Below are 26,766 nucleotides of genomic sequence, written 5' to 3'. Positions count from 1 at the left end.
CTCACCACTACTATACTATACAATATGGCTAGCAGCCATATATGATATGGGGTAATACAATATGGACCTTGTGACAATACAATGAAATATCGTGAGGGGATCCATATTGCCAATATTATATCATCTATATTGTAAGCAACACCAATGAAATATTAGCCGCCAGCTTCCGAAGCGCATAGATCCAGACTGGGCACAACGGCAAGAAACCATGAAGCTAGCCATGCACGCAATCGCGTCAATGACACAGTCCGTACTTTTAATGGTCAATTCTCTTGCATTGTCAATACTTTGAGACGTTGCATATGGGAGTAGCCCGCAGGCATAGGCGGCCGGTGTGCTGCATCGGTTCAAGTTTCCAGGGTGGTGTGGCCGACAAGGGCCCAGTGAAGCAAAGCCTAGGCCCGTGGTCTGTCAGTCCGCGACGGTACATTTACGCTGTAAAGTTGACTCGTTGACGAGAAGAGCTGCCTGCCGTCCCGGCCGATTGCTCCGTCTGGGTGCGGGAGGTAATCCTCAGATATGTTGCCCAAGCCTGCATGCGCCAAATCACGATGTTGCCTCAGCCTGCCTTGACATGTAAATCTTGCTGTCAGATTGTGTCGTCATCGCCTGGAGAGAGCGGGTTGCCCGCCTTAACATGACCCCAGGAGGAGGCGAGGCTGATCAATACACTGGCCGTGGGTATATAAAATTACCGCTCAGCGTCAAAGCCTGAGGGATAACAATTCTTTACACCACAAACGCCATCAAGACATTGTATGCTATCGGACCCTTCCACAGACGGATAGAGCTAATTGCAATTAGGCTTGCTATTCGCAATGTGCACTCAGTGGTGGCGAGCAGTTATATATGCCTGTGGCGACAAGGCAACGAGCGTTCCTGCCGGCTTTGACACTTGCGACGACCCCAAAAAGGAGGGCCATACAATAGAGAGTGCCTATCACGGTACAATCAGAGCGGAGGAAAAGTGTGGACAATATGATTGCTCGAATGGAAAGGAATTCTTTGCAGAAGATTGGTAGCTTTGATGCAAGGGAATATATCTCTTCAACTCCGATAAATGATTCGGTCCAACAACCTTTAATACTTGCGCCTCCAAATAAGTCGTCAACGCTTGGGAAACTCCCTTTTTTGAAGCGCCGCTCCGTCAGAGCACTATACTCATCTATCTCATCCAAGCTGAATAATTCTGCGGTACCTCGTGTCGAAATAGCTCTGCCTCGGTTTGCTGAACATGTCGATGAGTGGATACAGAAGGCTTGCAGGGTAATAAACCACCTCCGAGTCATGAACAGTACCGTGCGAGGCATGGCAGTGACAGCGGTCCGTCGAGCAGCATGGGCTGTGGCTATGCCAATCCTATCATATGTCTTAGACGCAGTGATCGGAATGGTCCGGTATGGAGGTCACACCGTGCCATACCGGCGGCCCCTACATTCGCGCCTGGGCGCGGATCAAGAATTTCGCGCCCTGCTGACTAACTTTCCCGCGCCCCCCTTCCCAGTGGTCAGTGATGAAATTTTAGTGGCTTACTTGATTAAATACAGTGCCTCTTGTGCTGCACAGTCCGCTGCCGCAGCCTTCCAGATGTCACCCATGCCTCGTCTCTCAGAGAAAGGGTTGGCTTCCATCTCAGCTGCTACCACTGCTTCAACCCGGTCTTCTTCAGCCTTGTCCCAATCCAGATACGACATCATCTCTTCCTTCGTCCAGTCTCTAGCGTTCTTTTTGCGCTTTACATTGCCTACCCATCTGCTTCCAATCGAGGCACCAAGCAAGCTCCGCCTTGTTGTACCGCTGGGGCATACCCATTGCCTTTCGGTACTCTGGTTAGTCTTGATACTGCCACGCAGCTGCGTTTCGTACCAAGCTTGTCTCGACTCAATATATCTCTGATAGACTGCTTGCGGGTCGTTATATCTGATTTTTGGCGCAGTTACCTTTCCCTCCACTGCTGACTCGGCTACCGCTGCCTGTTGTACTACTGTCGGTTTGACTATAATGCAATCTGCCACTGTCTCAACTGTAGATGTGTGGCTACCAGACTCATGATCTGCCAGCCCCCGGACTTCTAATGCCTGGTCGCCTTCTATGTGGCCCGTTAGTGCTTGCATTGCTACCGTGAGATGTTCGTCTTTCTGACCTATGGCCGCATGAGCTATCGTCGCCTCCGTGGCTATCGTCGCCACTGCTTCTGATGCCACGTTATCGCTGTCTGTGCTGCTGTTTCGGGCGCTGAGGCTGGTGGCTGAAAGAGCTCTGTATATCGTAAGGGGCATGACTTTGAAGTCATTGTGTAACCTATTGTCAGGCTTTCTATCCATACTCCATACTCCATACAGGTCCGTATGGAATATGGAATATGGAATATACCTCGTATGGAATAAGGTTCCATACGTATGGAATACACGAGATGACGTCATCAAAGTATGAAGTACTAAGAACAAGTTGTTGAGCATCCCCATGTTTCACTGCCACCAACTTCCTCGTTCTCCTCCTCTTCGGCCAAGTCAACCGGAATCCCCCGTGTGATGCCACTCTTGATCCAGCTTTTCATGCACTCTCCCCTCTCCATTGTACGACTCCTGGCCGGCATCGGTCCCACGATATTGTACACCGTGCACCAGAAAAGATGCGCTCTGGCTCAGCTGGCATGGCCGGTATTGATAGAATATCGACGGCCATTCTAGACAGGCGAGGGTATCGTTGCTGTTGCTCCTCTCTGAGCCACCACGCAAGCGGGGAGCAGTCGATAGCGACTGGACTTTCTGCAGTGAAAGCCTTATACTCTACGTCACCCATCGCTGAGCTAACGACATCCGGTTTCCCTCCTCCCCCGTCGTGACCTGGTAGCTCCCCCACCATAACTCCTTCCAGTCGCTACCTCACTTCGTTCGGTCTGCTACCTTGCCCGTTTTTCAGAGTTTGTTCACAAAACTTGCGTGAAAATAAATCATTTCATAATTTTTTGATTAAAAAACGAAAGGCCCCGATTTGAAGCTGGGTCGTTGCCTAGTTTTCATCGGTAGCCGGGTGTCTGCCCGAGATTGAACGACAGTCGCTTCGCTCCTTTGGTGGTCGCTGACGCTCCCCCCACGCTGGATTTTCCATAATCCTGTCCTGGCCTCCGGTGGTGATCGTTCTAGTCTGGTTTACTTGGCGAATGAGATGTGAATTGGTACTGTTCTCTGCATCCGGATGTACTAGACTGATCATATTCATCGACATCATTAACAACTACATTCTGCACTCCGTGCTAACCCTCTCCGTTTCCATCTCCACGGGGCGCATGCGACACCAACCAGTCAAGGAGGCACCCCTCCCGCTGAAGCTATCGCGACAGGACACCATCGTCAACTCCCTCCGTCCCCTCCGTCCACTCATTCTTTCCTCACTCGGTGTGTTTGCATCCTCAAAATAAAAACAAGCAAGGAAGCGAGCGCTAAGCCAACGCAGCGTGCACATCCAACTTGAGCTTGTCCGCCAGAATTTCGTTCCCGAAAAAAAACCGATCGGGTCCTGGCTCAAAGTGCTTCAACATAAAACCGACATCCGTCTCCAAAGCAGCCTGGCAGCAAGTCACCTTCCAGACACAGCTCACGCCCGGATCAAAAACCGTGCTGCCTTCCAAGGACAAAAGACGACGCACATCCCCACTACCGGTTCGGGCCTCCACCCTAACCAAGATATCGTAAAGGGGCGGGGCCTCCGGCCTCACGCTGATGACGGCGTAATAGTCGAACATGTACGCCCCCAGGCGCTCGTGCAACTCGGCCAGCATAACAGACGGCTTCACAGGGGCCAACGCCCCCCATTTCACAAAGAACCAGGTGCTGCACCAGCCGCCTACCCGGTAAGGGGAACACGATACGTGTCCACAACAAGAACCATCGCAGACCAACGGTTCCCATTCTTTGGGCGCCAAACGCCGTGCTCGAGGAAGCGGGTGATCTCCCGACATGATGCCCGCATGCAAAATGGCTGCTACGCCGTAACCGTGCGCGCAGCAAAGAAGACGAAAACCGAGAAAATTCCTCCCCGAATTCGTCGTGGCCTCCACACACGTCGTCACCTGACTGGGTGGGCAGCGTCAAACTACGCCGGTGAAGAAACGTCTCCGACGCCTTTCGGTTCCACTTGTTGTTTCCAAGAAAAAGAAGAATGCCGCCTGGCATACGGACTGCTACCCATAGCAAACAAACGCATCTACTCGAATGCTACCTCCTCCGGGTACAAAAATCCCTTTCCATACCACCCCACTACCCGTTTGTGGTTGGCCCGCCGGGCTGCGGTATCTCCACCCTTTGCTCGTACTCACGATCGTTCTCAATCACCCAATCACTGTCGTGCTTGTCTCCACATGGTCTCCCTCCTTGTGCACACAGTAGGAATTAGAGACCAGCTTTTGAATGGAGCTATGTGAGAGGCTTATGAGATCCTGCGCAGTGTAGTTCACTGCACAAATGAGCGCGTGTAGTTCTGGCCAAGAGCTGCAATTGCACGAGAGATTGCGGACCGTGACGAGTTGGATCAGGGCTTCAAGCGCTGCCTTGCGATTGACTGCAGCCCGAAGAGCATCCATCTTCTTGTCTCGCTGATTGCTTTGAGGCATTTACTTCGCCTGCCTTGGCGAAAGCATCCTGGATGAGGTTGTCGCGCTGTCTCTTGATCGGATGATCGGGGGCACTGAGCTCAATTCCGTGGGCTTTGAGCAAGTGGCGGCGAAACGTAGTCGAAACGGTGGTGGAATAGGTGGGGTCCCGGCAATGCATACAGTAATAGATCTTCTCGTTCTTACGGGGGCAGCGCGCTGGCTCCGCGTCCTGCGGCTCGCGTGCGTGCGCCCAAGTGTTGGCGGTTGCCTGTCGTTTTCGAGTCTTACGGACGCTGGAATCAGAGGGGTTCAGTGGAACAGAATTTGAGGATGGGAAGGTCTCAATAGTGGACGATGGCGACCCCACATGGCTAGTGTAACCCCACGACATACGGGAGACTGCTGGGACATGCCGCGTTGACCGCATCACGACGTGCCGTGTTCATGCTGTTCTCGAACCGGAAACCTGACGAAGTTCCTGGTAATTTCGCCCCCCTGCATTGGTTCGGTAGGGTTAACAATTTTCCGACTTTATTCCATACGTATGGAATACGGGCAGCTCGTATGGAAGAATATGGAGTATGGAGTATGGAATTTTCCATACTCCATCACTTATTCCATCCGCGTATGGATAGAAAGCCTACCTATTGTGTGACACATGCTACTTTTAGGCAGTGCCTTCGAGGCTTCGCCGGCAGGCTTGTCAACACATAAATCCGAATCAAATGGACTCAAATGAATTCAAATCTATCCAAATCTATTCAAATCCAAATTGACCAAATTGATTTGTAATCAAATCAAATTGAAGAGCTGGATTTATTTGCACACCTGGGCACATGGTTAAATATGGTTATTTGGGGAGCCGTAACCATAACCACGAATAACCATCAAACTCGGAACCATAACTGGTTATAACCACATAACCATATCGTAACCATAATTGGCAAGGCGATATCAAGTGATCTAAACGCACAACAGATTTATGGCCATGCGGTGTAGCCGGGGATAGCGGACATCTGCTCGCTACGAGACCACCATTCGAGGGGACTGCAGTCTATCCGGAAAGTTGGCAGCTCGATGAAGGCGCTGAAGTCATCATCATCCCTTATATCGGCTGTGATGACCTCTATATCCTTCATAAGCAAATCTAGCTCAGCGCCACGCTGATGGGAGGTTATTGCCAGTAGAAGCGACGGCGATGGTGTAATATTGTCTGAGCCGACCTGCAATACACCGAAGTTCGACTCCCATAGCTCTTTCGCGGCCGCAATAGCGGGTTTCACCCATGAAGTTGGCCAATTTTTACGGATATATGCCGCTCTACGGGAAGGATTAAGAAGAAGAGCCGCAGCATAGACTGTAACGGGCAAGCCGCTTGAGCGGCGGCTGTGCCGCCGAGCTTCTAGAACCTTCCATTGATCGAAGCTATAGAAGTGCTGTTATGCTCTCATAAAGTTGATTCACTTTCTTTCCTCTTCATCTTGATAGAAAACAGCATAGGAACTAGATAGTTGAATCAACTTACTAGCGGCCTTTCACATAGACCGGCGTCTCGTCAGTCAGATTATAGTATTTATTCTGCACAAACCAACCCATTTTATTAGCCCGGACCATTCGGGGATCTTGATGGTCTTTTTGAGAGTAGTACGCCTTGTTTTTCTCGTAATGGGCCAGGAGAGCATCCATCAGAGGCAGCGACTGCGATATTAACGACTTCTCCCCTTCTGCATAGAGCGTGGCGGAAGCAAATGGCTGGAGGAATGTGCGAGCCTTGTCAAGAAAATCCTAGTCCTAAGCGTTAAGGCGATTATTGCCTAGAACTGCTTCATGATCCGTGATAAACGCCTTAATCTCGGCTTGCTTTATGATAGCTCTGTCTATGACCAGGTACCAGGAGGACCATCGGGTTCTGTTGTCAATACTAAGCCGAAGACCGACGCTGTCATCCTAAATATCGGCGTGAAGGGACGAACTGCGAAGCTAGGCGGCTAGTTCGTGGAGCTTGCGTAGGGGAGTTAAGCCCTGGATGCTAGAAAACTTATTGTTTCCGGCTTTAAGGCTGCCCCGGCCATCGGGGCAGTAAGTATGCTCGTGGTCAGACCTGCTTCTGTACCGCTCTTCTGATGGCGTACAATCTGTTCGCTGTTTCTGCCTCTGGGAGTTGAGGATATCCGAAAAGCGCGCTATCAGTTCTTCTCTAGAGACGTCGGCTGCAGATTCTAAGGCGGCAAGAAGACCTTCCCGCGATGACGCTAGTAAAAGAGCCTGGAGAGAGAGATGGATGATATGGCCTATACATCTGATGGTGTTGCCCTCCTCTACAGTAGAGTGTTAGGGCTCTGTCACGGTGAGAGTGTGGTTTTCCGCCCCATTCATTTCAGTGTCAGGTGCGTCCTGGACTGTCATGGGGGATTGTGTAGCTTCGACAGGCTTTGCTACTTGTTTGGAGAGCTCCCATCGCACGTACGCAGTTTTGCCTTGCTGGATGGCATAGCTCTGTTCAGTCTTGGAGAGTGCTCGGCTGCCATGTGCTGTGCGCTTTGGGAGGGCAAAACATTCTGAGGATCCTGCACCGTGCGGGCCAGAGCAACCTACGCATGTCGGGTGGGTTTCGCAGTTTTCCAGGTCGTGGCTGCGGCTGCCGCAGTTGCCGCAGACCTTTGGTTTCTGACATTGTGTGGGTGGGTGATAGAGGCTAGAGCCAACACGTGTCACATAGGATGAGGCGCGGGGGTTTTGTAAGCTGGAAAGAGAGGTCGCCGAGGCCGAAGAGGCGAAAGCGGCTCTTTAGGGGTTGGTCGAAATGGATGATCAGCGTGGTTGTGAGATTGTCGGTTTCGGTGCTTCTCCATCGGACGGGGTGAAGTCCAGTTTGCTCCTTGATGGCTTCTTCAACAGTTTACTTGTAGTCGAGTTCTGTGCCATCCCATGACGTGATTGTCCGCGGGAAATTCTTGATAAGGTATGTGTGCCATTCAATGTCCTTTTCCGCGATCTCAAGCCCAACCAGGGGACCCCAAAGTTGCTGGTTCTGAAGAATCTTTTGCTGGATAGCTATGGTCGAAGGGGTTAGGGCAAATCCCGTGTTGGTTTCTTTCATGTCCAGAAGGTCTGCTAGTTGCAAGTGTAGCTTGTCGCGTATTGCTAGTTGAATCTGGAGTGATTTGTCGAAGAATTTCGAGTCCTTACGGAGACGGATCAGAACCCTCTTATTAGTTCTTGGTGTTTGCGCTTTACGTCTCGGGGCATCCTTGGGCGTGATTTTGCGATTTCCGGGTTGCGTCTCGTTGGCAGCGCGCGTGACGCCGGCAAAGGTCACTGTTTTCTCGAGTGGTGCTGTGCGCGGAGTTTTCTCCACGCTGTCTAAGATGGCGGCATGGTCAGGGGCTGGCGACGCGCGATGGGAGGCAGCCGACCAGTGCTGTAAGATCGTCGAGCGGAGGTGCTGCGCAAAGCGTTTTCCGTATCCAGAAGAGAATTGCTCAGCGCATTTTGCAATTGCCTGTGAGTACGCGCGTAGGATGCTGGCGCGTATGTCGAGTTGGTTCTAGGCTTCCGCGATGAGGACTTCGGCGTCTGCGAGAGCGTCGTCGGCATCTTGGTTCTGGGCCGCTAGAGGTACGAAGCGGTTCATGTTTGGTCGTTGCTGTCGTTTTTCGGCTGCCGGTCGCACGGACTGCTGTCGTATCGGGCTACTGCTCTCGGTGAAGGGGCGAGTGCGCACTGGGATGCTGTCGTGCGTGATCAATCTCTGCGGGCCTTCTAACAGGTTGGGGCTCACAGAGGTCAGCGCTAGGGGCATTTGGTGGCGCAGGCGCCATGCCGTTCGGCGTGCGCTTCGGGAATTTGTGCAAATTTATTACGATTTATTCCACTATCTTTCTGGTCCAAAAACACAAGGTATGGCGTACCCTATGATGTAGATGAAAGATGTTGGCCGGCATCGCAAGAGACCGACGCTCTGCTGTAGGGTAGGAGGCCCAGGTCGCTCGCTGGTGGCGAAACTGGTCGGCACTATCCACTACAGTACGGGCCGCCTTTTGTCGCGTCCTACTGGCAGCTGAAACATGGCCGAGCCAGTGATTACCAACCACGAACCGAAGACACCGGCTGGCAAGGAGTCCCCGCACGATGGTTTACTACTCCCAAGGCTTGCCCGTCTAGACGCGGGAAAAATTACTTTGACATCCTGGACGCCATCCTTAAGAGGAGGAGCGGCGCATATTCCGCGTCTGGAAGGGGTTCACCCTGGCCGAACGTACCAAGGATACAGTGTCTTGGATTTGGGACTACGGCGTTGAGATTTAATCAGAAGCATCCAGGTGATAAATATGCATGCCGTGCGTGCGCCAAAAAAAACATCATCACCACAGTCATACGAATCGAAAGGCACACAGAATGCCGAGCACCACCTTTAGAAGTCTCACAGCTTCTAAAATCCGTCAGGACGACGACGAACGCCACTGCAGACGAAAGGGAATGAAAGCCTTCGCATCTATCACAAACCTCATGGGACTCAAACGTTCAGAGCCCAACGACCAAGCCCTGGCGAACAACCTGATCCGCCGATTCGATCAAGCCGAGTTCCAGAAGCTGGCGGTGAACTGGATAGTAGTGAGCCAGCAATCATTCAGGCAGGTCGAGCACCCACGCTTTCGACAAGTATTCGAATATTTGGACTCCACGGTGCATACCACTCCTACTGCAGGCGCAACATGCGCAGCCTACTCGTCATCGCGTTCCAGCGATGGTGGGACGAAGTCGATCGCGAAAGCTCTCGTAGACTCCAACTAAAGGCAGAACTGAAGAAACTTCCCGAACTAACACTTCAGCGACGGCAGCTAGGATATCTCTAGCAGCGAGGACACACCATGGAGACTTCGCCGACTACCACAAGCGCTTCAATCACGAAGACGCCGACCTCAACTGCCCATGCGGGCGTCGGAAGTCTCCCACTCACCTCTTCTACTGCAGGAAGATCCCCCGCAGCCTCAGACCTCGATTCGAAGTTCAACAAACGATAATAAGGAGCAGAAGGCGCCCTCAACTGGCGACTGAGTGACAAACAAATCGCCCAAGCAGCGCTAACTGCTTGTGAGAACACCAATTTTCATTTCTTTTGTTACGTGGAAACACGCGTCAACGAGCCTCACGGCATAACAAGGCTGTAACACAGCACAAGCAGCTCTCCGCTGACGGAAGCCGCTCCTCGGAAAAAACTGCCAATTGAGAAGAAATAGTTCTGTCTCGATTAGCGCGCAGCTGCTACTATAGGAGGAGACTTGGGTCATGAAGCTGTTTTCGAAGCCCCTGGTGAGAACGTGGACACGTCCCCGGACGCGCCCCGTCATGCTCCCCGGAACGGCGACACAATTGTCCGTTGAATATAGATAGCACGTCTCCTTGCTTACACCAGAGCTACCACATAGACGTTAAATAATAACATAACATAACATAAAGCGATGCCGGCCAACTGGTCATTCCATCCGTATCGTCAATCAAAATGAACAATTCCTTTGGATTGGTTGATTACATAACAATTCGAGACGCGGGTTGACATTGACGGGTGTTGAGGTCAATCTGTTGGTCGATCAGTGGATTTCGTAGTTTGATTCCTCACCCTGGCGGCCAGCATTCAAAAGCTGGCGAGCCTCAGCTGGGATGTCAATATCTTTGAGCGATATAAACCTTATCAGCACAGAGACACCAACGTCAGCCATCGGCAGTTTTTCTGCTATGCTAGTGAGGAGTTGGCACACCCGCACAAAGGACTCTCCCTGTAGGCACATCGATTGAGGGTGAACTAGCATAGCCATAGCTGCAACCTGACAGGCGTACAGCATCCAGTACTCGTGCCGCATCCCAAATGCGGTTCTGTAATTCCAGAGTGTCGACACGATGGCATTACTATTCGCCAAGGAGAGCGACGCTGCTGTCTGTCCACCTTCGAAGCCGAGAAAGGATAGTTGGACGAAAGGTTCAAGTAGCCTAATGCTCGTTGTATAGTAGGACAGGCTATATATGAATGTCAATATTTCAAATCTAATAACAATTTGGATGAACCTCAGATAATAAGGTAGGGGGCAAACACTGTCACGTTATGTGAGGCAGTTAGCTGTCATTGATTCTGTTATTGTTCAAAAGCTTGTCCCTTTTCTCCTAGATAGGCTCATGTCATTTATCTTGGTTCCGAGGAAGGCGTCCCAGCCACCTGACGAAGTCAGGGAGGCTGGCCAGCCTTCCAAACTCTAATATCCATGATTTTATGACATCCAGCAATTACGTCAAGACTGCTTGTCTTTTCAACAGAGGCAGAATTATCCGACAAACACAGGTTCCTTACAAGAGAAACATTCGTCGCGGGAGGTGATGGCCATCACCTTTGACCATCTCACCCATCGACACCTTTGCTTTGATCATCCGGTATGACAGGTCCTTGGTGCTACTGTAATCCGGGACGAGACATGCCCGGTTCGCTGATATTTGAAGCAACGCCTCCCTCGCCAGCTCGGCAAAGGCACAGTCGGCAACGAATGCCTCTGCAGAGTATGACAAACAGGAAGGCGACGACAGAGGATGAGGGAGCCACAGCCTGCGATGCGAGTCGGCTCCATCGCTTATTCTTTCTGCCAACAGCGGCTTCCGAAGCACCATCTGCCGATTAAGCAATAGTCCGAGTTTGCTAGAGACGTATTAGGTATACCTATTACCCCGTGGTGTTGATCATATAATAACAGCTGCTTACGCGTCGAGACAGTAGAAACCCCAAATACAAGCTATGGCTGTTCTTGTATCCTGCGCACGCAAGGACGCAGTATTGTCGTTTGGTAAAGGACAAGCTGCTAGCCATTCCATAGGAGAGGGCAGCAGATGGAGTTTCTCCAAAAGATAAGTGGCGGTGGCCGTTTCGCCAATACTTAATTTATAAACTGCTAATATAGCAGTGCCTTGCAGAAAGGGTAGAGAGGGCTTTGTTTCTTCAACTTCGAGCAAACGAAGGGCTTCATCAGCGAAGACGCGCCCGGTCGGGGTTATGCAAAGGTCGCTCTGGAGTACATAAATCTGGATGTCTCGGATAGCGTACATTAGCGACAGCTTGCGATTGCAGTATCGAGGTAACGAACAGTAGAAAGGGCTAAAATTGAGTTGATGAGATATTCTGAGCAGAATTCAATTTGGCCTGCCTCTTTGAGGGTGGCTACACCGTCAAGTCCAGTACGCAGGTCGTCCACGAGCATGGCCTCGTGAATGATTTTGGTGAGAGTATTGTCCCAGGTCCAAAAGAGGGTATATAGGTACACAAGCACTTCTTCATCCATGCTAATGCTCGTCCATAGGGAGATTGACAGCCTAGTTTGAATAGCAGTTTCCGAGTCATGCCTGTCTGTTCTTGAACTGCCGCTTGCCTCTTCGGGCGCGAAGGCGGTATTTGAAGCACTGCGCCCGGCACGGGGTGGACTCGGTGGAGGGGCCACTGGTGATAGTCTGCACCAATTCAAGCGCTTCCTCTACTGTGGGTAATGCCCGTATCGAGCCGAGTAAATTGAAGACCTCTGGCTCACCCATACTGCGAAGTTCTCTGACGACATCATGGAGTCTCTGATGTTCGGCTATCGTCGTTTTTTGCTTTCGGGTTGATGTTTTGGGCTCCGAGTACTTGCAGCCCAGGCCAGCGTGCTGACAGTTATGACAATATGGCCGCTTGCCATCACACTGATGAGCGTCAGCGACAGAACTTCATCTACAACCCTATTTAGGTTTAGTAATCGTGCTGTTACTGACCCGGACTTTTCGCTGTCGGCACCCTGCAAGGGCACGGTAAGCAGGTTTGACAAACAAATTTCACTACTTAAGGGATGGGGGATTAGATTTACGGTCACACGCCGTTGGCACGGCTTTTCTATTCCGTCTTGGGGGTGCATGAACCGGCACCGGCACCGGCGCCACATCGTCCATTGCAGCCTTAGGTAGAAGGTAGCGAGCTTGACTGGACGCCATACTCTCTGTGTCGACCGGAAAGTTGATTTGGGAAAGACCGTGGTTGCGCAGAAAATGATGGCAAAGTACGAGATCGAGTAGCGCGGGAGCTCCAGTGATGATGCAAGGAGAAAAAAGTAGGCACGTGACAAAATCAGGCAAGTTGTAGAAACAGCGTGGGCAAGTATCCATTTGGCACAAACAGCATTGTCATCAATGCCTCCCCGTAGTCGTCTGCGTGGCCCCTATAGCCTGCGGGAGCCAGCGTTACCTCATAGCGCGGCGTATCCCTTACAGCAAGCCGTAAACAAGGCCGGCCCTGAAATTTGCCACTGATCATGGTTGAAGGTCGTCCATGACGATGCACCTCCTGGCGGCAGGCGTTTGAATATGCTGAGACTGTGGCCGTGACTGTAACCACTTGACGAGGAAACGCCTGTGCATGTCAAGTACGCGTCGTGCAATATGCTTGCACGCTGAAGTTCACTAATAATCCGCGTTTTATTAGTCCAAGAGCACCCGATTTCCTATAGGAGCCGTGATCCTTAATAGCAGTAATGTAAAGGACGGAAAAGCAGTGGGGCCCACCGTTTTTGCCATTCTCCCAAGGCGCTATGCCACACGCATCCGAGTATGACGCGCCGTTGACGAGGTGTGACAACTGACATCCTTCCGAGTGGCAACTAGACAGCCCAGTGTGGGAGCATCATCCAACGGCTTCCTGGCTGGAAAACGCATTCGTGTAATCCACAACCATGGCAGTATCCTCAAATGCCTCGGCTTGCGCCTCTGCCTTGGCCGCGTTTGGGTCAGACATTGCCAAGTCCAAATCCAACATAAAAGTAGCGCGGACCTCGCCGTGAGGCAATGGCGATGGACAATCGTTGCCTAGATCGACCAAGATTTGTCGTGCTTTATCACTCGATATACCGCCCCTGCGCATTGCCATCGACAACAGCCCTCTGGCGATCGGCTTGACTATAGGATACGATGTCCACAGGCTCCGATATCCATACAGGCAGAGCAAGAAGTAGAAAAGCCAACCTTCACCCCGACTGCGGAGTACAGCATTAGCTACATACAACATAGCTGTATGCCAAATAATGGTGTGTCCAGAAGAAACATATTGGGAGCGGTAGATGATGATAAGCCTCTTGAGCTGCTCCACTGAGGCTGCATATATCGCGTCCGCATTCGTCCTTGAGTGACGAGGGTGATTTGATCGATGCGCATCCGGAACTGCTTCCAAAAAGGGCCGGAATATATCGAGTATAGCTGCATGGAGCCATAAACTTTACACTATTAGCACGGCCCAGCTGGGTTACACATATATCGCAATGAAAGAGCACCGGCACTCAGTCGTCCGTCCAAACTTACTGAAAAATCACCACATGGTGCGGATTGTCCTCGTTCCGTGTCAACGCCAACGGTAAACGGTTCATCATTTCCATCAGGCCCTGAAACGTATCCTCAGCAAATTTAACCGGTACACGGCCGGAAACGGCCCCTGCCTCTCCGTTGTAGTAGACAATGGCCACTTCGTGCATTTTTCTCCATAACTCGCAAAATAAAACAAACGCCTCGTCACAGTATTCGGACAAATCCGGAATTGTTGCATCCAACAAGTGTGCATTGTCGCTTCCTCTTGATTTACGAGGAATCGGAAGGCTTGGGGGCGTGGCAGGATACTCCATACCAGGTTGGTGATAAAATAAGCCCAGTAGCCTAGAGTTATCGGTTCAGTTAGCAGGGTGCAAAAGCTTGAGCATTTGGCTCCTGCACATACATGATCCAATTGAAGGTACCCCACGCCGAATATGCGGTAGCTCTTGCCTCTCTAGGTGCTAAATTGTTTGCTGGGGACTGATTGACCTCTGATGTTTTGCCAAAAAGGCCGAGTTGTGTTCCAATCCGGGTAGCTTCAGAAAAATATACCAAGAAGAAACGATCCCTGCCTTGCACCAAGTAACCGAAACCCAGAAACTGCGCTGATGCCATGGTCAAAACTGACGGGGCCATCTTGTCAATGTGCCACAGCCTTTCGGCCTCCGTACGAAATGCATCGACAAATTCGCGTACCTCACTATCGATCGTTATGTACATCTGCTGGAGTTGCATTAGTTGTCAGGAGCAGCAACTTAGCTCAAAAGCCGTATTTAGCGTACTCACACAGGCCCAGTACATGAGAGCATTTACAAGGAGATTTGTGCAAAGGGGACCCTCCGTGATAAGATCGTCAATGAAGAGCTCAGGGTCAAAAGGACACAGGGCTGGATGCTCAGTCTCCAGGTAAAATGATATGATCCGACATGCAAGATCGTTCGGAACTGGGACATTCGTCCATTTTCTGATTCTGAGTCGGCGTAGTGTATCGTATTGACGTATCGGTGTCGCAGACGACCGTGATTTCGCACTGTGAGATCTCGTTAGCAAGGAAAGTGTCGCGGCTCGTATGATCACAAGTCGTGGTATGCTCGGTTTGAAGTTCTCTCGAGGATAACTGGCTCATAGCGTAGAATGTGCTTGGCCCAATCTTCGATCACCGACCAGACTTAAAACGCACGGTAGAAAGTCGGATGGAAACTTATATGAACCTGACTCGGCCAGCCGCTGGAATAGACTGCTCTGCATGCAGACGTCGAGAGGGTCTAAAATCGGGTAGGCCGAGGGGTATCGATTCTCAAGGTCAACTGTGCGCGAGAGGCTGTCCAACTCCGTCGTCACGGCTTGTGGGTGCCTTTCTAGCTCCGTGACTCGCCCTCGCAAGTGTGCGAGAATAGAGGAAGCGTCCGTAATGTCTTTTAGTGATCTCAAGACAGTGATAGTTTCCTGAGGCGGAATCTTATTGAGCAATTGGACGGCCTCGATGAGACCGTCTCCACTACTACCAGTCGAATTGCTTCCTGTATTGCTGCGGCTGGCACGACCTGTATTGCTCTCAGAGCTACCACTTTCCCTGCGAGGGATTTTCGGTTCGTAGATGCATTCGACCGACCGCTGTTCGCATTCATTGCAGGCAGGCAGCCTGCCATCGCACTATTCGCTCACTTGTCAAAAACGTCGCCCAGCACTTTGATGCCCATGGCTGGATAGCGATGTAAGACTTACACGTATCTTCCTTTTGCGGCATACTTCACAGGCAACTGCAACCCCGACTCGTTTGCGCTTGTTTGCCAGACTGGAGTTGACGGCAAGACCAGAGGATGAGCCTGGACCGGAGTCGCTGCTATCAGGTATCGGCCGCAGCGGGCGATACTTTCTTTCCATGGTATTGACAGCAATATCAATCTGATCCGTACATTTTGAATGGGATGAAAGCCGATGAGCCTGCTGTTGCCCCGTGGCGAGGAGCTCGCCACTGCTTGCCACTTGGAGCGACATATCATTGGCTCGGAGCCCCCAGCTCCGGGGCTCTCTGATTGGCCATGGCTGCCATAAGTCACTAGTGATTGTCCCCCCGTCTTCCCATGATTTCTGGTTACGGAGTGGAACAACAAATCAGTCATACTTATCTCGAACGCATAAAGTTGATGATAATTTCTCGACTGATAGAGACAGGTGCTGGCGCTAATGACTACTGCATCTAGTATTATTCTACATCTACATCGCTGCATGCAAAGCTCAAGCAGCTCAACTTGCGTCACTCCGTAACCAGACCTAATAGCAACATAACACGTGCACCTTTGGTCGATTAGCTAATAAATGCGGAATAAATCGTATGCGGCTACCTCTGAACAGAGGTGGAGAGTGCACGTCGGATACGTACCCATCTAGGAGATGAAGGACAGGCTTCTCAACAATAACAGACAGCTAACTGCCTCACATAACATGACAGTTCGGCATTCCGATCTGGGCCGATACAAGGGAAGTACCTCTCTCTCAAATGCAGGAAATACTTTGAAGAGCAAGTGAAGAGAATTCGAATAGAAAACAAGCAGAATTATCTAGTTCCAATAATGTTTGTACAAGGCTTAACTGGGCCCGCGCGAGCGGTGCCAATCTCTTAGTCCCTCTTGAGTTTTTCTTCAGCCATGGCAGCCGCGGAATGAGTCGAACCCATTCTAGATAAGAGCACCGTGCTTGGGTCACGGCGGATACCTTTATCTGCGCTGGCGATATCGTCTCAAAGATTATAGGAGTAGTCCCGCTCTCTTGCCGCGGTGCGGCTTCTTGTGGTTCGACTGCCGCTTCGTGACGCAGCTGTACAAAGTCCATGCCCTGAGCTGCTGTCCTCGACCGCAAGACTAAAAAGGCCCGAGGCGCATACAAAGTACGGCACTAAGGCTGACACCCGTTGCAGAGTAAAAAGATCGTCATAAGATTGCGCGAGCGAAAGAATAGCCTACACGGCCTGTGCACAAATCTCGTGCGGTCGAAGCTCAGCCATGGCAGATTCGCTGCCCATAAAAGGCCTGAAGAGGCAAAGCAGACAGAAGTGGTAGTAAGTACTATAGCTTTATTAGTAGCGTCAACAAATGTTCATTAAGATAAGCATGCCTGGCTCACTGAGTAAATAACAAAAACGGTGTCCTGCTTCTATCTCTACCAAAAAGCTTGAATAAGTCGCGGTACCAGCCGACACACAGGTTATATATCGATATTATTTCGTCTCGGCTCGATTGCGGCACAGACTCCGCAATGACCATGGCGGGTACCTAGCAGTCCGATGGCGTGTCCTAGCAGGTCTCTACAAAGCCTACTAGGCGGATCCCCCTACTAGCATTGATGCAATCGGACCAGCGCCCAAATTCCGCTGGGGGCCCTAACGTCCTGTGCCCAAATCCCCTGGTCTCTACCAAAGGCCACCTTATTTTAAAGACTGATTCCGTAAATAGCTAGCTTGCTGTCTGCCTTGCGCAAAGCGCCTGTAGAGGTCATCCCCATTTGGACATGGGTGACGAGCGTGATGACGGAGATAATTCGACGTACAGTCAGCGCCGGTAGCAGTGCTGAGGAAAGAAGATGGACGACGCGTTGGAGTAGTCACGTCAAAAGCTTGATGCCTAGCCAACGTGACAGCCGTTACGTAGTTTGATGCCGCTTGCACAGTAGGTGAGCGTACGAATATGCATCCGCCGCCCCCTGAAGTGGCTTAGTTCTTATATCATACTTTTCATACCTAGAAGAAAATGCCTTATTCTGCTCGTCGCGGCCATTTGGACTTGGTAGGCTGGAAGCCTGCATTCCGTCTGGGTGGCACTGCTCGAGTCGGGTGAGCACCCGCATTCTCCACAGCAGAGGTATGAGGCCCAGGGGGGATCGACTTGAGAAACATCCTGCCAGCTGTCCAGACGAGTTGCATGTCCATCCGTTCCGTGACGAATATCTCCCGCCCTAGCAAGAGCTAATGGTGCAGAGCACGGGGCGGCAAGGGCAGATCGGCGACCCAGAGCCAACCGTGGATGCTGGCGAGCCGATGCAGGTCAAGCTCTTCCTCGACACAGCCCGTGACATGCTGGCGGACAGCAGCCAAGTCACCAGACTCGCGTCAGGAACTGGTCGACGGCGTGTTGCTCGCCGATCTACCCGCCCGTCTTTCAACTAGGCTAGGAGTGTCTATTAGACGGCTTAAATCATCGTCCGATGATTCTGGGTTATTTCTCACGCTCTGCAACGCCAACAGTGATAGTCAAGCCTGTCGCCACAGTGGCCGCGCTGCTGAACATGCGGATGGCAAGAATCAGGACGGCCCAGCTGCTCCCTTGACCTATTTACCTCTCTATACATATATTAGTGCTTTCTCTACGGTCAAATAAGCATATTAAGGAATGGGTTAATGAGTACTACTGCTGGAAAGATTGGGCCTTGGCGCATCGCTTACGCTCGTCCGGCTAGACTTATTCTTCTCCTGCGAAGCTGCGTGTGAGCGCGTCTGCCGTTGCAGAATCACGATACTATAGTTGTATGTTTCTAAAAGTAAATGTTCAAATATTTTTACTATAAAATTACACAATGAGACTCATCTTGAGGGCTTTTGGATACGCCTGCAGTCAACGCAAGCTGATGGCCGCTGTTGCGTGAATACGGGCGCATCGCACCGCCCTCATCGTCTTCCGAATCATTACTACTGTTGTAATGACGAATCCATACGCCAAAGAGCCAGGCATCGGCACATAATTTCTTTTGTGACAAATAGTCCCCATTCTTACCAAAATTTCCGACCAAGGTATGTGTACCTTCGTGTACAAAGACATCAATACCTTTTCTGTGGTTGATAAAACCTGACCACTGCCCATTCCTTGCCACGGCGAAGTAGAGACACCTTTACATGTTGACAAAAAGATGCGCATTCGCTTGTGAGGTGCAAATCTGTGTCCCTGATTCCGTAATCGCTTTGACAAATAGGCGCAGAACCGTTGCTTCCGATTGAGTCCTAGTGGCAGATTTCTCGCCATCCAGATCGGTCAAAATGAAATCGGGATTGTAGAAGATCGTAAGTACTGAGGTCGGAGTTGATCGTCAACCGTAGGTTTGCCTACCGTCTTCGTCGTCAGTTCTCAGGAACTTGACTAGGTCCTCGGCCCCAATCTGGGCGTGTCGTCAGGCAAATGGGCTATAGCAGAGCACTCAACATTCTCGCCTTCGTGAGTTGTGTTTTCACCTGTCGAATCTTTCGGGCTTGGCGTCAGAATAGACATCGGCGCATTCCCAGCAGGGATGCGAACAAATCTGCCCGTCATCGAACTCAACTTCTATGTCGCGTGCGGGTGTCCTCTCTTGTTCTAATTCAGTTAGGAGAAGTCCGTCATCGTCGTCCAAAATTTGGTCAAATAGATCTTGGTCGGCGTGATGTAGCAAGTTTTCAACCAAGCAGTCGGCGTTCGGCCCTAGTGGTGCGTATTGTCCCACAAGAGAGCTATTTCCTGGCTTATCTTTATTTTTCGTGCCTCATTGGGAGTTAGACGAAGGTGAATTAGCATTGGTGGTTTTAATAAGCTCACCGTATTTTGCGACTTTTGAAGTTCTGTTTACACCTTTGCGTGCTCTGGTGTGAGGGTCCAGCGGGGGCTTTTTCGTGCGAATTTTGTAAGTGATCAGAGCAAATTCATCAACATAGGCGATAGCGAACAGGTGGAAATATACAAACCCAAAGTGTACTTTATGCAGTACAACAATCGAGATCGCCAACTCAAGGGACCGTCTTGCACCAGTCAAATCTTCAAGGCATGCTTTGACCTCATCCTCGAAGTAAGCAAGCGCCGCTCCCTGTTTCATGCGCCTGAGGAGGGTCTGCTGCAGTGTTGACAATTTCGTTGTAAACCATCACAGTCTATGTCTTGTGTAAGGTTTTAATGGTGATGACAAGCTAGTGATGACAGTCAGCTCCTGTGTGCCTGGACTTAGGTATGAAAATAGCTGACGTGGTCGGTCACAACTAATGAATTGTAATACTGTTGTAAATTCTTTTTCTTTAAAATCAAGAAATCTTCCGACTTAGCCTGATGGTTTACATGTAACAGAAAGCGTTCCGGCTCAAACCGAACTAGCGACAGTATGGCCCAGTTCAATCCAGTTGACCATGCTTTGCAGGGGCCTGGCAACACAGTGACGTCCACCTGGGACGAAAATAATACCCTGTCCGCCCCTACTCCTGGCCAGCCTTCCCTCCTGCCTTTGAACATCCCTGCATTCCTAACTACCGTCTCACCCGCAGACTGCAGCTTCAAGACCGTGCCAGGCGCGTCCGGGCCTTCTAGCACGCCTCCGTGGCCGTACCGGTCTGCAACTATGAGGTCAAGCAGCCGAGACTTAATCGGAACGCTAGAACGGCTGTCCACGCTCCGTGGCGACTGTTTAACTCGCGGTAGGCATCGGTGCGTCATATCGCGAGCCTTCGGTATGAGCCAGGCACGCGAACGAGGAACTCCTGAAAGAAAGATACTGGATAATGAAGGCGACCATGAAGGCGACCATGAAGGCGACCATGAAGGCGACCCTATCGGGGATGATAACGTCGGTTTTCCAGAGTCCGCACACATTCTACCGTTCTCATTGGTCCGCATTAGATCGGAAACCGAAGAATTGGGATGTATTCAGCGTTGCGGCTCCCGCTACGTACTCGTCATTCTTCTTGTTTTTGGATACGGACCTAAAGCACGCAATGCGCCTTCCGGCTCTCTCATGTCGCACACGTGGGCAGCGTTTCGCCTGTTTGTCGGCGCCTTTTTTCTTTTTTTCTTTTTTTGGGGTGGCTCTGGTCTATGACCGTCTCCGCATCTTTTTTTGGCGTGGCAGCCGCCTGGTGAGGCCCCGACCCTCCCATGTCCTTTCCGGCCGTCGTTCCGGCCCTCCATTTCCAGGCGCGCAGACCACTTTCTGCCTGAGCCAGCGGGTCACGGGAAAGGCCAAGATGAGCTAGATCGTTTGGCACAATTTCTGGTTACGTGGTGCGGGGCGGCGCCTTCCCGCCAATTCGCCCTGCGCTGGCGGCTCTCGCTTGCCCATTGTTGCACTTGTGAATCTCTTTTCTGCGTTTCCCTCGCCATCTTTGCCACACCTTTACGCTCGCTCTCCTCGCCGTCCACTGTCTTCTTACGACCCTGCTGCCTCACTTCTCGTCGGATGATAGCGGCTTCTGGCTCGTCTATTGCCTTGCTCTTGCCGACTTTGCTTGCTCTGTTCCATGACGTGCAGATCCCATCCACGATGATCAACCTGGCCCGTGGCTTCCTACTCGTCCAACTATTGACCACCCAGTAGCCCGCCCCCATGACGGGGCCAAGTAGTGCGTTCTGCCCTCTTCGTTTGTTCACTTTACGGTTGTGAAACCTGAGTCGCACTGATATGGGCAGCCATGGCTTGTTCAGCGGCACTTCCGGTCACAGCCGTCCAACCTCCTTTTCTCTGCCTGTTTCTACCTCGATTTTTGTGAGCAGCGGTGTCAGGTTGCTGTACCCGTGGTACTTTGTTTTGATTGTGGCATTTGTAGTTACTCTGTAGCATTCAACACATAGTAGCATAGATAGACTTCTATCCCACATCTTGCAATTTCATTCTATGAATGCGAAAGGCGGAAACATGTGTTTTTCAGCAGTGCGCGTCACAGAAAAGTGGACAAGCGCTGCCATATCTCAGCGAATGGACCAAAGCGCGCGCTATTTTCTCGCGTGCCATGGATCTCTTATTGCCAGCAACGCCAGCTGCGTATACCATCAGCGGACGCCAGCGTCTTGTGTGGTAGTTTTCTCTTTGTGAGCGAGACTGACTCCTATAGACATGCTGGCAACCCGGCAACTTCCATGCAAAAATGGAGAACTGGCACATGTGGTTGGCGTCTGGTCCAGTCAGCTCTCAGTGGCTACAACCAGTCCGCATGGACTACCCTGCATCGGCCCCCCGCATTCGCTCGCGGTTTCGATTCCAGAACGGGCTGCTTCTTTCGGGCCGACGACCGACAACAAGGAGAAGGTAGGCAGCTTCGCTGCCAAACAAAAATTTCGTAACATCGACGTGATCGACAAGCATGTGCAAGCTCGTCAAAAACTTCTCTTCCCGACAGCATCTTCGACTGCCGAACCCTCTACGGTCGCACGTATCAGCACTCGGAAACAACCGAACATCCGTGTCTCAACGGTGAGAGGCAGAATACCGCCCTGGATATAGCCCACCACTTCATCAAATCACTTTTGGGCGGCCGACTCTTTGAGGCCCCGATTCATGCAAGGCTACACCGTATTCTAGACCTGGGTACTGGCACTTGAATCTGGGCCATTGGCATGGCTGACGAGTGCCCATCTGCGGAGATACTTGGATTCGATATTGCATCAATACAGCCGATCTGTGTCCCACCAAACTGCGACTTTCGAATTCATGATGCGCAGTTTCGCTGGAATTTCCTGCAGCTACCTTTGACTTCGTGCACATCTGTGAACTCTAAGGAGGGCTGCCACCTAATGACCGTCCCAGGGATCTTGTAAAGCGCCAGCTACTCGGAGAAGAATGCGCATACTCGGACTCGACTATATGGCAAGTCCTAACAGAACTACAGTTAGCCACCAATATGAGCCGCCGAATACTTCATATAAGACTATTGGAGGCTATTCCTAGCAGGAGCGAAGAGAATTGCATAGCATGATAAAAGTGTCCCAAAATTTCCAAGTTGAACGGTTCAGCTTGCACCACTGTGTGTCTTACAAGCTTTGCTCGCAGAAGCTGCACACAATTCGAACCAGCCTACCTCTAGCCGCTTCATCATCGAAAACCTGTCCATGATCAAACTGTGGGAACCATTCCACTTCCAACCCGTCATCTCTCCACGCTTCGTCTTTCCAAGCCTTTCCCTTCAGGGTTGTATCTTTCGGGCCCATAAGATACGCCCGAATAACTTTCGTGTCGGTTACTATGTCTCTACCGGCCAAAACGACGGACACGCGATGCTTGCTAATGTCTTCCGTCCACAAGACGTTATCAGCCCAGAAGAAGCGCCGGAATAACGTATGGGAGATGCCCATGTCCTTAGAACCAAAGTAAGAGAGGAGGTATTCATTAGCCCGGCGTGGTTCCCGACAGATCTTCAGCATCAGAAGTTAGCAAATGATACGAAATTGTGAATAGAGCAAGCATACAAAATTATACGCCACATCGGGTAGATGGAGGAGGAAAGACACAGGATCAACAAATAGAACCGGTCCAATCTTTTGCACAATTTTTGGGCTGCGGAGGAGATGCGCCGCAACCACACTCCCATAACTGCAGAAGGTCAAGTTCAGTATATAGCTATGTCCATGAGGATTGAAGCGCCAGTAATATGACCACTTACGAATGCGATACTAGGACACATTTGTCCCACCCATGTGCTTCTAATATGTGACGAATCTCGTTGCATATTTGCTCTTTTGACATTGCCTCTGCCGTTATTCTAGAACTGACAGACATAATCTCTATAGCGATGATTCCCAATTGCCCGTCAAGTGAACGCTTAGCACCACTGGCATTAATGTCAGCCAGAAAATCTATATATGGGTAAAGACCGATGCCGATGCCGTGAATGAATAAGACAGGCAGTCTAGTCTTCGACGTATGCGGCCGGTGCCAGTATGTGAGGGATTCTGCAGGAGAGCGATAGCTGGAAAAGACATTGTGAGGGCGTGCGGGGAAGATAGCCAAAGAGCGCAGAACTGCGTGCGGTAGAAGTCGAAAGAGTGGTATCGCAAGTGAATCGACGTCAAAAGATCGACAATGAATACACACTGCAACGAGAACATCAGCAAATTAACTTGTAGAGAATGATTATGCCGCTGTAGAAACTTACTGAATACCACGTCAAGCTCCGATGCAACATCTCAACCTTGTCGAGAGTCAGCCTGAGGCACTCTGCCCTGCCTCGGCCAGGCTGTAACTTCCTCCCCAACAACGTCTCCATCTCTCTAACATACTCCTCCAGTTCATCCTCGTCTGCCGATTCAATTTCTCCCGTATTCAAAAAAGCCCACCGGAAGAAATCCTTGACGTTCTCTCGCTTGATTTCTGCCTCTGCCGCACCTCGGAACCATTTTCTCAGATATTGGACCGGATCAGGAATCGTTTCATGACAGCGCTTGAACAGCTTCCTGCGATCCTCACGGCAGGGTAGTGTGGGGTGCCTAGCGGCCTTCTGTAGGTATTTGCTGTACGGTAGGTAGACGACGAGATAAAAGCTAGCCTCGAGGGCGAGCCACACCTGAAGAGCCTGGGGAAGTTGGAAGGGAAGGCCAACCAGCACGTTGACCAGAGTATAAATGATACTGACAGGTGCGATAAGGTGCAGGAAGAATATGCACGCCCGAATGAAGATGTAATCCCATAGTGACGTTCCTATCATGGTGTATAACAGGACTGAGACGGCGCGAATGCTCGGCGTAGGTTGCGATCTCAAACTAATAGGTACAAATATCCGTCATAAGAGTACTTTGCAGACCATTGCGCAAAGTACTTGGGTTGCCAAGCTTTTAAAGATAACTAGTTCTGTGGCGAGTGTGGTGAGCATAGTCGAATCAATATACCATATTTGTTGGACGAAATGGGAAGCCGATTCTGTTGGGGCTTTCACATGCAGTCCCACATTTGCATGATGTACTTCGCACCGCAGATGAGAGATAATTAGCATGTGAAGCACGAATTTGCCAGGATCTTGTGAGTATTGAAAACCTTCTGATGTCATACTGCAATGACGTCGGTGGTGGTTAATAATTAGTCCCGTGTCTGGTCCTTCGCGAGCTATCATACCATTTGGGCTGAGGGCTGGGGGCTTTGACAGGTACCGACAAAAAACAGTCGCGCATCATGACCTCTCAAGGCATGGTGGTGGGAGCATGACATCTGCAACAACAAAAATAAAATGCCGTCTTAGTATAAATATAGGTGTTGTTTTGGTGCAGGCTGATATAGAAAAAGAACTGTATCGATATGAGATCAACGACCAGAGCATTTCATAGCAGGTTCGTGTCCAGCTAGCTTAAACGACCTGCGTCCATGATACTCGCTGCCAATGCCCATGATTTCATAAACGGGTGGCAAATGCGACCGTGGCGGTGCTCAATCTTGCCTTGTTTTCGAGCCGAACTTTCGGCGTCAACCGCTATACAACGGTAGCACAGACAAATACGAATTTGCACTGCAAAAGCAATAGACTAACTAGCTTAAACTCGCTTCTTTGCTACAGGTAATACCAGCGACGGCCCAATTGTGCCAAGTGGCGGATGGCAGAGACAAGGGGCTTCTGCGATGATAGCATCTAGAGTCCATCCTTGAGGGGATTAAGCTGAAGCCCGGTGGAAGATGTCTTGCGTGCAGCAGAAGCCTTTGGTAATGGCCCACTACAGCACGCCCTAATCACATACTTACACACCCACTGTAACTAGACACGCACTAACAGAAGGGCGCCTCTCGAAAGCATTTAGACGTACCAGCTTGATCGTTGCGATCGAGCTATTACGATTCGCCGGAAAATATGAGCTTCCGCTTCTGGTAAGTATCCCATTTTCCAGCCGGCGGCAACAGCCGAAAAGTCGCGCCGGATTGCCAGCGTTATCTTCGTCCTATTTTGCACATAGCCAACTAGTAGATGGGACGGCAACTTCCCAGCGGTCATAGGCAGGGCTCTCGTCGGGGACAGAAACAGGCCACCAGTACTTTCTTGTGCGCGATCAGAAAACCGCTCATTTACTAACCAAGAGATTGATTTTTACTGTCAATTTCGTCAGAACGAATTTGGTAGTAATCCAATCATATGGTGTGGCGTGAAACTAACATAATAGATGTGGTGTCTTAGATCCATTGCGCGAATCATAAGAGCCCAGCCGGTTGTTATTTCATACCCACCTATAGCTATTCTCTACTTTGAATAATTATTTATCGCCTGTGTTATGTAGAGCATTAGGCACAGCTCTCTCAACGCTCTCGGAAAGCTACCAACTTGTTAATTCTTCGAAACTACGTTTAAGTAAGGCTTCATAGAGAGAGGTAATGAGAGGCCTTATGCGGTATAATTTGCCGTGGTTGCTCATGAAAGTATCGACGGCGGTCCTTCGCACATCTGAGTCGTCGTCGTCGAGCCGCCCCGCCACCGCCCGCCAACACCTCGTCAGGCAGGAATGAATCATCCAACTGTCCGTTGCACGTCTATAGTGCATTTTGCCTCAAGCCTGCAAGGGGTGGTTCACCCTCGCAACAGCAAAAGAAATGGAGCTACGCAGCTCACAACAGAACCAATATCTCAAATACACATCATTGTTTTGCGATCTCTTCACACTGTAATCATGGCGCTGGTCTTTTGCGCTTTGACGATGCTAGGTAGTTGCATCTCTCCATGTCGTCGGGATGCATGCCTTCTCGTGCGTGGAATATTTTTGTTCTGTCGGTTGTGGCGACGAATTTTATGGCTACCGGTGTAACGATCTGCTGCTTCTGTCGTAGACAGTACGTTCGGTGCTGTTGTAATTGGAGCGGGTCTAGCGTTGGCGTTTGTCTGGGACGTTTTGCACCGCACTGCGGGGGCAGAGTCTCGGGCAAGTTGCCAGCGGTGTATTTGGTTTTGGTGCTTCTTTTGTCGAATCAGGCGTGCTGGCTTGCTCGTACCAAAAAGGCGCCAGATTCTAAAAGATTTTCTGGTTAAAGGAAACTACTAGCACAGTTGATGGTGTGGTACCATCATCCTTCCTGCGAATGTGGTAGTCCACGGGCAGGAAGCCCGTCTGGGCGAGAATTTCATCGTGGGC

At 50.8% G+C, this 26,766-nt stretch overlaps 8 protein-coding genes across 8 annotated transcripts; 2 read left to right on the top strand and 6 right to left on the bottom strand.

Annotated features, from left to right (window-relative positions):
* Positions 1 to 1,529: 1,529 nt before the first annotated feature.
* Positions 1,530 to 2,279, bottom strand: BBA_09547 (transposase-like protein; the record flags this gene model as incomplete). Its single annotated transcript, XM_008604644.1, has 1 exon — positions 1,530 to 2,279. The coding sequence occupies one exon, from the start codon at positions 2,277 to 2,279 to the stop codon at positions 1,530 to 1,532; it is 750 nt and encodes a 249-aa protein (XP_008602866.1).
* A 1,163-nt stretch (positions 2,280 to 3,442) lies between these two features.
* On the bottom strand, positions 3,443 to 5,040 carry BBA_09546 (uncharacterized protein; the record flags this gene model as incomplete). The annotated part of the gene is made up of 3 exons (XM_008604643.1): positions 3,443 to 4,072; positions 4,617 to 4,887; positions 4,988 to 5,040. The coding sequence occupies 3 exons, from the start codon at positions 5,038 to 5,040 to the stop codon at positions 3,443 to 3,445; spliced, it is 954 nt and encodes a 317-aa protein (XP_008602865.1).
* A 534-nt stretch (positions 5,041 to 5,574) lies between these two features.
* Positions 5,575 to 8,396, bottom strand: BBA_09545 (uncharacterized protein; the record flags this gene model as incomplete). The annotated part of the gene is made up of 5 exons (XM_008604642.1): positions 5,575 to 6,019; positions 6,120 to 6,379; positions 6,941 to 7,379; positions 7,498 to 8,096; positions 8,163 to 8,396. 5 exons carry the CDS (start codon positions 8,394 to 8,396, stop codon positions 5,575 to 5,577), a joined length of 1,977 nt encoding a protein of 658 aa, XP_008602864.1.
* A 596-nt stretch (positions 8,397 to 8,992) lies between these two features.
* Positions 8,993 to 9,388, top strand: BBA_09544 (restless-like transposase; the record flags this gene model as incomplete). The annotated part of the gene is made up of 1 exon (XM_008604641.1): positions 8,993 to 9,388. The coding sequence occupies one exon, from the start codon at positions 8,993 to 8,995 to the stop codon at positions 9,386 to 9,388; it is 396 nt and encodes a 131-aa protein (XP_008602863.1).
* A 797-nt stretch (positions 9,389 to 10,185) lies between these two features.
* BBA_09543 (fungal specific transcription factor, putative) lies at positions 10,186 to 11,913 on the bottom strand (the record flags this gene model as incomplete). The annotated part of the gene is made up of 4 exons (XM_008604640.1): positions 10,186 to 10,609; positions 10,938 to 11,276; positions 11,340 to 11,656; positions 11,719 to 11,913. The coding sequence occupies 4 exons, from the start codon at positions 11,911 to 11,913 to the stop codon at positions 10,186 to 10,188; spliced, it is 1,275 nt and encodes a 424-aa protein (XP_008602862.1).
* A 1,364-nt stretch (positions 11,914 to 13,277) lies between these two features.
* Positions 13,278 to 15,952, bottom strand: BBA_09542 (C6 transcription factor; the record flags this gene model as incomplete). Its single annotated transcript, XM_008604639.1, has 7 exons — positions 13,278 to 13,572; positions 13,654 to 13,863; positions 13,949 to 14,296; positions 14,358 to 14,677; positions 14,741 to 14,984; positions 15,135 to 15,568; positions 15,680 to 15,952. The coding sequence occupies 7 exons, from the start codon at positions 15,950 to 15,952 to the stop codon at positions 13,278 to 13,280; spliced, it is 2,124 nt and encodes a 707-aa protein (XP_008602861.1).
* A 5,866-nt stretch (positions 15,953 to 21,818) lies between these two features.
* On the top strand, positions 21,819 to 22,272 carry BBA_09541 (uncharacterized protein; the record flags this gene model as incomplete). The annotated part of the gene is made up of 2 exons (XM_008604638.1): positions 21,819 to 21,979; positions 22,071 to 22,272. The coding sequence occupies 2 exons, from the start codon at positions 21,819 to 21,821 to the stop codon at positions 22,270 to 22,272; spliced, it is 363 nt and encodes a 120-aa protein (XP_008602860.1).
* Positions 22,273 to 22,588: 316 nt separating this feature from the next.
* BBA_09540 (uncharacterized protein) lies at positions 22,589 to 24,371 on the bottom strand (the record flags this gene model as incomplete). The annotated part of the gene is made up of 6 exons (XM_008604637.1): positions 22,589 to 22,614; positions 22,749 to 23,082; positions 23,137 to 23,260; positions 23,331 to 23,498; positions 23,648 to 23,760; positions 23,823 to 24,371. The coding sequence occupies 6 exons, from the start codon at positions 24,369 to 24,371 to the stop codon at positions 22,589 to 22,591; spliced, it is 1,314 nt and encodes a 437-aa protein (XP_008602859.1).
* Between the last annotated feature and the right edge of the window lie 2,395 nt (positions 24,372 to 26,766).

Source organism: Beauveria bassiana (assembly GCF_000280675.1).
Source record: "Beauveria bassiana ARSEF 2860 unplaced genomic scaffold BBA_S00057, whole genome shotgun sequence".
Lineage (NCBI taxonomy): Eukaryota > Fungi > Ascomycota > Sordariomycetes > Hypocreales > Cordycipitaceae > Beauveria > Beauveria bassiana.
The sequence above is the reverse complement of the archived record's forward strand: the minus strand, read 5'-3'. Positions and strand labels throughout refer to the sequence as shown.